At 38.9% G+C, this 12553-nt stretch overlaps 1 protein-coding gene across 11 annotated transcripts in view; it reads right to left on the reverse strand.

The window, feature by feature from the left end:
- Ric8b (RIC8 guanine nucleotide exchange factor B) overlaps window positions 1-12553 on the reverse strand; it is a 115345-nt gene that overhangs the window by 41685 nt on the left and 61107 nt on the right. For all 11 annotated transcript variants that reach the window (XR_003851093.1, XR_607609.3, XR_003851094.1 and 8 more), the window contains exons 5-6: window positions 8706-8934; window positions 7962-8057 (exon numbers count right to left, since the gene is read on the reverse strand). Coding sequence is in view for 6 of the 11 variants with exons in the window: in XM_008843120.2 (XP_008841342.1) it covers window positions 7962-8057; window positions 8706-8934 (325 nt within the window). In the remaining 5 variants the exon portion in view is untranslated. The remainder of the gene's footprint in view (window positions 1-7961; window positions 8058-8705; window positions 8935-12553) is intronic.

Raw genomic sequence — 12553 nt, forward strand, 5'->3', positions numbered from 1 at the left:
AAAAAGAAAAAAAAAAAAAAAGAGATCTGACTGTTCTTGCAGAGGACCCAGATTCGATTCCCAGCACACACATGGTGGCTAACAACTGTCCAAGTTCCAGTTCCAGGGGATCTGACACCATCTTCTGACCTTCATGGGCATTGTACAACATGGGTGCACTTACACACATGCAGGCATACACTCATACACATAAAAAAGTAAGTTTCATAGGAGAGGAATTTTTCTTTTGTTTACTATTCTCTCCTCAGTGCCTAGAATATTTACTATAGGTATCCAACAAATATTTACTGATTGGAGGGAAAATGAATAAACTCATTTTCATTAAATGTTACATTGATTCATTTTCTTTATTATAAGGAACTATCCAAGGCATGCTAACCTTCTGAAGAAAAGAGGTTTGTTTAATAGTTTATTTCTGAGGATTCAAAGTCTGAGATCAAGTAATCCTACCCACTGTGTCTGTTTCTGGTGAGGGCCTAATGGAGGAGATTGTCAGGGTGCTTGATGTAGGAAAGGGATCACATCTATAAACAGAAAGCCAAACAGTGACTCAAGCGTAAGGTTTGCTCTTAGTACTTGTTCTGTAAAAGCTCAAGCGTTCCTGTACTGTAGGTAGCTCTCCCAGTGACCTAAGGACCTTCCATGAGGCCCAGCCTCTTAAAGGTTCCACCTTATCACCCACCATTGCCATCCTGCAGACTAAGCTGCTGCTGCTTTTTATTTTTTGGTCTCCCTGAAGTTCCAGCTGGCCTGGAACTCACTATGTAGACCAGCTTTGAGGGCTGGGACTAAAGGTGTGTGCCACTACGCCTGACCAACCTGGAGACTAAGCTTCTAACACATGTGTTCTTAAGGGACAAATGGTACCCAAACCACAGCAAGTACCTTCTAATAAACAGCGAGGTTTTCCACTATGAAATGAACAATTTACTGCACCTGTTGTAGGCCAGAATTTTTTTTCCAGTCTTTTAAAGACAGGGTCTCCCTATAGCCCCAGCTGGCCTGGAACTCACTATGGAGACCAGGCTGACCTCAATTTCACAGAGATCCACCTGCCTCTGCCTCCTGAATGCTGGGACTACAGGCATTTGCCAACATGCCTGGCATCTCCAACAATATTTTGGCAAATGTTGTTCAGTTTCTCTTTCAAACACACCTAATATCTCTTCTGTAAATCCCTTCAGAGCAATACAACCTGGGTCAGTAATTTCTGCCAACTGTTTTTATTTGTAATTGCCTAAATAAAGAGTACTCAAGGCCAATTTCCTTTAGGTATGTATGAGTTAGTTAATCAGATATTCACTACTACACATAGTAACCAGTCAGCCATGACTTCAATTACAGTATTATCCAAGTTAATTTTTTTCTTAGTGCTAGGGATTGAATTTAGGGCCTTGCAAATGCTAAGCCCATGCTTTACTACTGAGCAACAGCCCTGCTGATCATATGCTACTGTAAACACTGCCTTCTTTTTAGTCTTTTTGAGACAAGGTCTTCCTGTAGCCCCAGCTGGCCTGGAACGTTGCTATGTAGACCAGGCTGGCCTTGAACTCACAGAGATTTGCCTACCTGTGACTCCTGAATGCTGGGATTAAGGGCATGCTCCACCATGCCCAGCTTAAATTATGCCTTTTATTTTTAAATTTTTTAAAATTTTATTTATTACTTTTTATGTGTATGAGTGTACTGCCTGCACGTGTGTAAGTGCAATGCTTGTGGAGGTCAGAAGATGTCAGATTCCCTGAAACTGGAGTTATGGATGGTTGTTAGCTGCCATGTGGGTTCTGGGAATGGTACCCAGGTCCTCTGCAAGAGCAGCCAGTGCTCTTAACTGCTGAGCCATCTCTCCAGTCCCAAGTTCTGCTTTTTTAAATCTCTAGTCTACAGTACAATCTCTTTTCATCTCCCCCTCCCCTCAAACCTGAGGATCATTTTATTATAGTTTGAGAGAAAAAGAACAGGGCAGGCAGGCTATCAATGCTGGCAGCTGCTGGGAGGAGGGAGATGGAGAAGAGGAGAGTCAGGCTACCTTTGGAGTTAGGGTCAGCACTAGAAGTCCACACACAGTTCTAGAAGAGGGTGAGGTGGTGGGTAGTGGGGGTCTTCAGAGTAAACAGTGAGAAAACCCAGTGTGTCAGGATAAACATGCTAAGGATTTTAGCCAGTATACAAAGAATTGAAAGAGGGTAAGGGAAAGTTATGCTTTTGAGTTAGAATTCAGAGAAGTAGGCAAGCTCAGCAGTAAAGATCAGTAAACAAACTGCTGCAAGGAAGGGACTCCTAGGATGTGTAAGTACAGTATCTCGTTGAGGGAAGGAAAGTCTATTTCTGTATTGTACACCTTATGCTACAGTTTCAGTGTATTCTCCTTCTCCAAGGGTTCATATGTTCGGATCCTGGTCCTTAGTGTAGTGGTGCCAAGAGGTGGGGAGACCTTTGAGAGGTGAGGTCTAGAGGGAGGTTCCTAGGTCTTAGCAGGGATTAAAGTAACATCACCAGACCCTCAAGGTCTCACGAGAGTAAGTTGTTTCAAGACTTCCAATGCACTCTGGCTTTCTGCTTTGATATGACTCTCCCTCCTGCATGTGCTTCTACCATGAGCCAAGCAGTCCTCACCAGAGCAAAGCCAATGCCAATCCTTTATCCTTAAATCTCAGGGCTAAATAAACCTGTTATCTTTGTAAATTTGCCTGCCACAAGTACTTCATTATAGTAATAAAGAGCAGACAAATATAGAAAACCAGTACCAGGAGTGGGGTTGCTACCATAGCTAAACCTGAAAATGGAGAGGAAGTTTTGAAACTGGGTGATGAGAACAGATTAAAAGAATTTGGAGTAGCAGGCTAGAAAAAGTCTAGAATGTTTTAAGTAGAGTTTTTTGGGAGATTCTGGTGAGGGCTCAGAAAAGGAAGAGACTAAGGAACTGATTTCAGATGGAAATGAGAATCAAATAGGAAACTGGAAAGGGGCCATCACATTACACTGTTGCAAAGAATTTGACTGTACCAGTCCATGCCCTAAGATTTTTGAGGGCTGAAATTAGCAGTGATGGTCTAGTTTATTTGGCAGAAGAAACTTCCAAACAATAAAGGATTCAAGCTACAGTATTAGAGTTACTGGCTACTTTTAGTCAGATTTACAGTGAAAGTCAGAAGCAAAAGGAAATGGGGGTAGAGAGATTTGACAAACTAGCAGCTTGGCCAGGGAAAGAACAGAGAAAAAATGAAGAAGGGTGTGGCTAAGAAAGACAATGTAGAGGTATGGTTTGTTAAAGGGACTGGCAAGGATGTTAATTACGAGGTCTGGACCAAAGCCTTGAGGGCATCTCACAAATCTTCTACACCATGCACCTTCTGTCTGAGGGCCAGAGAAGGTTCAGGATAGTACTGCCTTAGAGACTGAGCCCAGGGTGCTCTATACTGGCTCACCACCCATGGCCACTTCAGGATTTGTTTCCCTATGTTCATCTGGTGAAGTGCTCTCTGGATGCAGGAGTGGTTTAAGCAGGCAAAAGCATAGTTTCTGACAGTGGCAGACTTTTCTGCCATTTACATGGTGCTGATTCTGCAGGTGTGTGCAATGTCAGTGTTATGAGATCATGGTGGCTTCCACCAAGATTTCAAAGAATGCCAAGCAGAAATTTGCTGCAGGCTCAGAACCCCTGAAACAAGCGCCTCGTGAGATGATGCTTAGTGGAGCTATTGGAATGGAACTATGGTAGGGACCCAAGAAAGACAGGGTGACCAGAAACATGTCACAGTTGCCCAGGAAAGCCATGAATATTAGCATGAAGTCACGTGGGCTGTGGTATTTTAAAAAATACTTTGTTATTTTTATTTTATGTGTATGAGTGTTATGCCTGCATGTAGGTAAGTGCACCCACGTCATACAATGCCCGCGGAGGACAGAAGAGGCTGTTGGATCCCCTGGAACTGGAGTTATGGACAGTTGTTGGCTGTCACGTGGGTGCTGGGATTCAAACCTGTGTCTTCTGTAAGAACAGTTAGTGTTCTTAACTGCTGAGCCATCTCTCCAGCCTGGTTTGGTATTTTTAAGACACACCTTTAGGTAACATCCCATGGGCTAGGGTCCAAGCTGAATAAAAAGGGAAAAAGGAGAAAGCTGGCCAAGTACTGGCATTCCCTTTTCTCTGCTTCCTAGTCTGCTGAGCTGTAAGCAAATAGCCTCATATTCCTGATGTCACAACTAAAAGCTGCTGTGGCCACCATACCTTCCCTACCACTGAGGACTATACCCTTAAAATATGAGCCAAAATAAATCCTTTCTCCCTTAAGTTGCTTCTATGCACTACAGATTACCTGCCATCTCCTTGGACTGGACACAATAAGGCTATCACTAGATGTGGCCCCTCAACCTTGGACCTCTAAAACTATGAGTTCCCCCAATATTCTTCATAGAGTAGGCTTGCCTTAGGTGTTTGCCTATAGTAATGAAATGTGGATTAATACACCTTCCTGCTTTAGTTATTGTTTTACTGCCATATTTCACCTCCTTACTTGTACTGTAGTATTTCTCAAGGACAGAGAGTGGATCTTATACTCTCTTGTATCTACACAGTATGTGGCCCAAGCCCTTCATACAAATAAGTTGTTTAACAAATAGGTTTCTTCCGCTGCCCTAATTAGAAATAGCAAGTATTGACTGTTTACTTGAACCTGGATTTTGCTTTTCTGGGAAAAAACAAAAATATTAAATTAAGTATTTCATTTATTATTCCTCATTAAGTTCTTCAAGTCAAGGCAGAATGCCTTAAAATGATCAAACTTAGAAGTAAATGTAACTGATTAATTTATCTTACTGCAATGGCTATTCATGCATTTGAGGTATATTTCTTTTCTTCCAAAAGAATAGAAATTGTTTAAAAGCAAGAGTTCCTATTTTCTAATGTCTTTGTAATAGCACTATTTGTGTGCTCAATACATAGTAAAAAGGTCACTTAATCTTTACCATATATACGGAGAAAATGATCTTAATTTATTAGGGGAAATTCTATAGCGATAAATGGCCAATGTGGTGAAGAGGTGGTACCAGCAATGAAATGGGGGAAGAGGGAGAAGAAACCAGAAAGGCAGGTGGGAAATTATGTTTGTTTGGACTGCACTAAACTTAAGAAAACCACCACACATCCAAGAGGTAGAGATAAGGAGCAGTTCAACACCTAACTCCAGAGGTTAGAGGCTAGCTCAAGTTTATATCTTAGCACATAATTTTGGGAGTCATCAGCATATAGATGAGTTTCAAAGTCACTAGTCCTGGGTGTGATCAACAAGGGAGTAGAGATGGATACAAGACAGACTTATCTTGGGCACTTAAACATTGAGAGTTGGGAAGAAGACCAGCAAAATTCTCTACTGTGTCCCAGAAACTAAGCGAAGCCAGTTTTTCAAGGAGGCAGAATGGTTACAACAAATGCCATAGGAGGCTAGAGTGCTTAGTGCTGGGAGACTGGCTGCCTAGCATACACCAAGTCTTGGGATTGATCCCCAGCATGGAATAAACCGGCGTGGTGGTACACACCTGTAAACCTAGCACTTGGGAGGTGCAGGTAGGAGGATCAGAAGTTCAAGATCATCCTTGGCTATATAGTGAGTTAGAGGCCAGCATGGGAAACTAGGAATTTGTCTCCCTCCTCCCACCAAAATAAATAAATAAGGAAATAAATAAATATGACGATGATAATGCTGTCAGAGAATCAAAGATTTGAGACTCTTAGCTTTGACCATGTTGAGTTGCTGACTTTGATAGACACCTTTGCAGTGAAGCAGAAAGCCTAATTACAGAGGGTTTCCCAAGAGATGAGGAAAACAGAGAGCATAGAAAATCTGAGAAACTTTACATAAGAAGGAGAGGAAAAAAAATGAAAAAACAGTCTGAGATTACAGGATGACAGCAAATACAGGATGACAGCAAAGTTTTCCTTAGTTTTTAAGATGGAAGGTATGTTTAGGTGGCGACAAAAATGATCCAGTACATTAAAAAAAAATTAATGTAAGATAAGAAGAGGGGAGAATAAACACGGAGTCAAAACTCAGGAGAAGATGAGAAGAAAAGGGATCCAGACCAAGGCTGCCACAGTGGGACAACTGGAGCGCTGAAAAAGGAGGACTAAAGGCCTTGGTGGTGCAGATGTGGACAAGAACAGGAGCAAGGGAAAAGAAGGCGCTTTCTCTTTCTTTCTGTCTTTTTTTTTTTTTTTTTCCTGCTTAAAGAAGTCTTACTATGTAGTATAGGATGGACTGGAACTTGCTATGTATCTTAAATTAGCCTCAAGCAAACCTCTTCCTCAACCTTCAGAGTGCTAGGATTATAGCCCAGTGCCTTAAGACTTAGCATTTCTTAGTTTACTGAAATAGGTAAAAAGGTCAATAGATGACTGCGAAGAGAGAAAAGAATAAGTGACAGAGGTCTGAAGAAAAAGGAGCTGCAAAATAATTATCTCGGAATGTGGTGGGAAGCTGCTTGGTGTTGGGGCTCTTAAATTTAAAGGAGACTAGTCAGTTCAAGTACTTAGTGACAGCCCAGAGTAGTTAGAAGGCCAGATTCAACCAGTTTGCTGTTTTATTTTCAAGGTAAGCAGAACGAAGAAAGAGTGCAGTTAAAGATGCATGGAAAGGGGCATCTACAGCAACAAAAAGAACAGCTCACCTAGGCCAGAGGAAAAGGGCACCAAAGAGTGCAAGGAATGGACACTTCATCCTCATGGGGACAACACAAAGTTGGACTGGCAGCTCTAACTACAGGACATTAAAGAAGGAGCCTGAATTGTGATTTTTAAGGAGGTCACATTCAGTTACCAAGTGTTACACTTGAGGTTAGATATAATCTGAAGGTTTCAAAGTTATTTTTATTATTTTTTCTGTCTTTTTTCAATCCATGCCCCATTCTAGCCATATATTGTGTGAGCTATACTTTCTTTTTTTAAAAAATATTTATTTACTATTTTATGTGTATGCGCGTATTGCCTGTGTATAGATAAATGACCATGCCTGTGGAGGACAGAAGATGCCACTGGATCCCCTGGAACTGGAGTTATGAACAGTTTTTAGCTGCCATGTGGGTGCTGGGATTTGAACCCAGGACTTCTGCCAAGAACAACCAGTGTTCTTAACCGTTGAGTCATCCTTCCAGTCCTCTTTAGCTATACTTTAAAAACATAGCCCAAAATATGAACTCTGTTCACTACCACCCTACTCCTCACCTTCATCATCATCTTTTTCAAGTTTGGTCTCCTGGAATCCATCCACTGGTGCTCTACACTCTCTCCACAAATAGCAGGCAAAGCATTTAAAGCAAGTCATACCACTCCCCTCTGAAAGTGCTCCAGTGTTTTCTCATCTCATGTAAAGAGAATTAAAAGTGCTACACAACTCTGTCACTGGCCCTATTTACTCTTTTACTTCACTGACCACTCTCTCCCTGATGTCTTCTGTCTGGTTACACTGGCTGCCTTGCTTTCCCTTAAGCACACCAAAGCCTCCTCTTGTCCTAAAACTCTTAAGCTTGTTCTCTCTGGTAGATTCTTCTTCCCAGCATTCTCACAGGTACTTTTCTTATTTATTCAACTTTCTTCTCAAATGCCATCTCCTCAGGGAGGCTCTCCCTTATCTCCTGAATCCCCACCCCTTCCTCTGCTTTCTCTTCTTCAGAATACTTATCATAACCTATTATATATTTATTTTTTATCTCTTATAAGGTAAGGCCTATAGTGGTAAGAAAAACTCATGATATTTAATACTCAGAATGCTTAGAAAACAGCACATAATAGACTCAATAAATATTTGCTAGATAGAATAAATGAGTAAGAAATATATACAAGATCATTTATTTCTTGACTGGAAGATCTCTAATTTTCTGAAAGGAAATCATTATGAGAATTCATTAGTTCTATGTCAAAAACATATATAAAAAGATTTAAGTTGTAAGGTGCATTAAGCAGTTACCTGATCTTTGAGAAATTTTCTGATGTTTCGATGGGCTCGGGAACACTCTGTTAATAAGCTGAGAACTGGAGTTAAGCCCTCTCTATAGCTGCTTCCCTAAAAGAAAACCATCATGCTGGGTTAGTTTAGGTACCAAAGATGATGCTCCTTTATGTGATCTCAGCATAGGAATACTTTTTTTGGAATATATTCTATGTTGCCAAAGTTTACAAATTATTCTAAAAATTACTTTAAATAATATTTTCATATTCATTTTTACTGCTCCTTCCTGGATTTTCTGACATTTTCTAGGGTTTACCCTGGCTCAGCTAATGAGCTTCAATGAGGTAACCCCACCTATGACATCCTGCTGCCTTTTTAACATAGCTGCCAGACAAACTAACTGAGTGACAGACTAGAGAAAAGTCACACATAGAAAAATGAAAATAAAATGTTTTTAAAGATATGATTTGGGGGGTATGATAATTTTTGTTTCTGGCATTAATTAAAGTATTAGCTTTTCCTTCATTTTCAGGTACTAGTCATGAACTAGGTTGTATAAATATAATTTTCAACATTAAACAGGCTAACTTGATTTCTTTATCAATTTGTTATATATTACAGCAAAATACTTTTAGAGTAAAATTATACTGTCAAGTATAAAAAACAAGCTTAGTTGTAAAAACCATGCTGTGTGGCTTGTTTCTATGCATGGCATATCCAATCTTTAGAAACATCTTCAAGGCTTCTATTTGTCAGCCTTACCTTGTCAATTCTCTTCTCCATAAAACTGAGTAAAACATGAATGGCTTCCATGTTCATACCATTGTATACCATGGTATTATTTTTCAAAACTGTTTCTTTCTCAGCTGTTTTATCACTGGGTAATTCATCTAGAGTCGTTGCCTCTTGGACTGTTTCTTCATGGGTTAATGGACAGATGAGAACATCCAAACAAGAGACCGGAACATTGCTTAAAAGGTTGACTGCATTACTGAAAAGCAATTCAAAAATAAAATATTTTAATTTAATTGAATAGTCCTTTAAAATGCAAACATAATACAAAGTTCAGAGGTGACTGTTAGGAGTCGATTAAAATTTTTCTTTTTCAAAATTAGCCACCAATATTACTTGGCATATGCTAAGATAAAAGAAAGAACTGTCTCAAATACACAGATGACAAATTAGAAGGAAGAGTATTAAATGGACAGACACAATCACATGATGCCATGTCACTTTCTAAACTGCTAAAATAGGAATTAGCGAGCTCTAATGCCAGCTCTTTAATGCTACGACAATGCTTGCTTCCTATTTTCTTCTAGGGGCTTTAAGTCCTTTCTGGATCCACTGTCGTTTTGGAATTCCTTAGATTACAACATAAAGCATTTGAGGAGCAATGCACATAAGCAGCTTATCATAGAGGCAACAACATTAAAAACCAGACATGGTTAGGATTAAGTTTTGTTCTTTCTAGATGTACAAAATACAAATTTTAAGTCATCTTATTTTTTTAATAATACATTTTCAGGAATAAACAATTGCTGCCTTTTCCCTCCTCTCTCATCATCAGTTTCTTTAAATGAGGCCAACAGAGCTATTCTAATCTCCGTCCCCTGGGCCTTTCTGCTGTTTTAAGGAGTACATGAGCCTGGAATGTGTACCAGCAGGGGGAACCCAAACCTAGCATTTCTGGCATTCCCTAAAAACATGGTTTTGCTGCTCAGTATACAAGATATTAAAATGGTACTAAGGGTTAAAACCTAGGCATGTTCTCAACATGCATATTTCCCTCTATGTATTGTTTCATATTTTCATCTAAAGGACAGGTAGTGTTCTTAGGCTAACTGGATCTTAATGGCTTCTACCTCAGGACTTCCTGATAAACAACAATGGAAAGACAGGCATTACATTTCCTAGTGACAGAGAAGCAAGTCTAAAAATAACCACATCCTGACTAAAAATAAATTCTTGCAAATACAATTTAAAAGTCTAACCACTTGGAAACCAGAGTCAGGGCTTAATCCATCTGATGCTGTCTTAATTTAGACCACAGTAGTCTAAAATTTAATTTACAGTGATACCCTAAAAAATAAAACAAACAGAAAAACAATACAGAAGTTTTTCTTTCCTTTATTTGGAGGTATGGTTCTATTTCTCTATGAATATAAATACTTCACTCTTTCCCTATCTTATGGAAAAATAAAAATTAGTAAAAAATCCATTATAAATTAGGCAGTTCAGAAAAAAATGAGCAAGAATGAATACAGCACCAAAAAATGTAAACTGTGGGCAAAAAATAATTTAACAAGTATTATGAATAAATGGTTCCTGGTAAAATACAAGTTACTTCGACCCTCACTAGAGCTATTACTATAGACCATCTCTAAGTTTGGTTATTTATAGGTACTCAAGGCAGCTAAATATACTACTTTTCACACAAAATTTTTGCAAACCTCTGTAGTTTTTAATTTAGTTTCAAATGGCTCTATTCTCACTTAAGCATTTGGAAATTGTTATTAAATACCACAGATTCACTGGGGAGAAAAAAAGAACTTTACCTAAGAATTACTTTCTAAACTTGTACAAGTCATTCTGAAATGTTAGGATTTTTTCCTCTAAACATAAGGCATCAAGCTCTGGAGTCTATCAACAACAGGATTCTCTAAATCCACCACAGACCAGACTGAAAAGTTTAAGACGGCCATTCCATTACCAAGGAATGTTTTCCCTTTAGATTCATTTAAAGTAAGAGTTTCCAGGAATCCAGCAAATTTGAGAAACCAAGTGTAGAGCTGGAATCAACAAATATTTGGAGGTTTCTGGTTTTTCAAGGAAATTCCCATTTTCTCATTTCTTATTAAAGAACTCAGTTCTCAAATAACTACAAAATTAATTTTCTGGCTCACTGTGTTTGCACTATTCTTTTAAGTAAGGAAGGCCAGCTTTTGAGCTCTGTCACTTCTCTGACAGTTTTATTTGTGGTAGATGAGTGTATGAAATTCTCCAGCTACCAGGAAGTCAGTGATGATGCACAGATTTGCACAATGGTGTTTGCATTCCTACTCCAGGGGGTAGAAATACTGTGTATATTACTCTCTCCTTTTCAGTCCCTAGCGATCATTAATCACTGCAACATGACATCCCTAGCCCGTGCTCCCAGCCCCCTCCTGACACGCAGATTCAAAAGCAAGGCCTACTCAAGGCTCCTCAAAGCCTTGATTAAAGGCTTGTTAGCTGTGGGAAGGGAAGATAGTCTAAAATCTAGTCTTCCATCAATTGCTGACCTGAACACAATTCAATCCAAATGACACTGAGGAGCATGCTAACGGCCCATGTTGATCAATAGTTGTTAATGAATCTTCTGATCTAATCTGATCTAATGTATTTTCTTTATATTCTAGGCTTACACATCTTTTCTTCGAGGCTGGAAAGAAAGCCAGTTGAAACAAATCTTAAAATTTCCCAAAGATTACCTTGGTTCTATTTTTTTTTTAAAGTGTTTTTTAAAAAACAATTGTGTGCGTGTGTGTGTGTGTGTGTGTGTGTGTGTAAGAGCACTTAACTATTAAGATCTACCCCTTCATCAAAGGTTAAATATGTAACAGTATTGCTAACTCTACTCTTCTACAGGAATCTTAAGTCAGAACCTACTCACTCTGCATAACCCAAACTGACTCTAGGGACACCTCTCAACACCCCTCCCTGGCAGCTACTACCCTACTAACTAGTTCTACGAGCTTCTCTACTCTAGATGCCTCATAAAAAGGGGACCATGTGGTATTTTTCCTTTCATATCTGGTTTATTTAACTTTTTATAGTGCTTTCTGTATGTACATTCTTGCAAATGATAAGATTTTTCTTTTTAAAGGCTGAATGATATTCCATTGCATATAGACATACTCCCCACATTTTATCCATTTATCTGTTGACAGACATTTAGGTTGTTTCCATATCCATGTTTTTTTTTTTTTACACTCTCTCAATCTCTCTCTCTATCTCTTTATTTCCATTAGTGGGGTTGCTGGATCAAACGGTAATTCTACTTTACATTTTTAGAAGAAACTCCATACTGTTTACATACACAATGGCTATACTAATTTACAATGCTATGAAACACTATATAAAGATTCTCCTTTCTCCACCTCCTCACCAACACACTGCCTTTTTTTTTAATAGCCAATTTAACTGATATGAAGTGGTATCGTACTGTGGTTTTGATTTGCATTTTATTAAATATTAGCAATATTGAGTACCTCATCTGTATATCTTCTTTGGAGAAATGTCTATTCAGACCCTTTGCCTTTCCTTCTTCCCTTCCTCCCCTCATTTTCTCTACTTCCTCCCTTTCTCTCCCTGTCTTCTTGGCTATTGAAGAATCCTAGCACTCAGGAAGCTAAGGTAGAGGGATTATAAATTCAAGACTACCTTGGGCTATACAGTGAGTTAAAGGCCAGTCTGGGCTACAAAGCAAGGCACTGCCTCAAAAACAAAACAAAACATTCCACATATACATATATATGTATATATGTATTTGTTACATAGATATACTTATTACATTTTATTATAGATAGACAGATAGATGATAGATAGATAGATAGATAGATAGATAGATA

This window comes from Nannospalax galili, unplaced genomic scaffold (genome assembly GCF_000622305.1).
Source record: "Nannospalax galili isolate Female #2095 unplaced genomic scaffold, S.galili_v1.0 scaffold39, whole genome shotgun sequence".
NCBI classification, from domain to species: Eukaryota; Metazoa; Chordata; class Mammalia; order Rodentia; family Spalacidae; genus Nannospalax; species Nannospalax galili.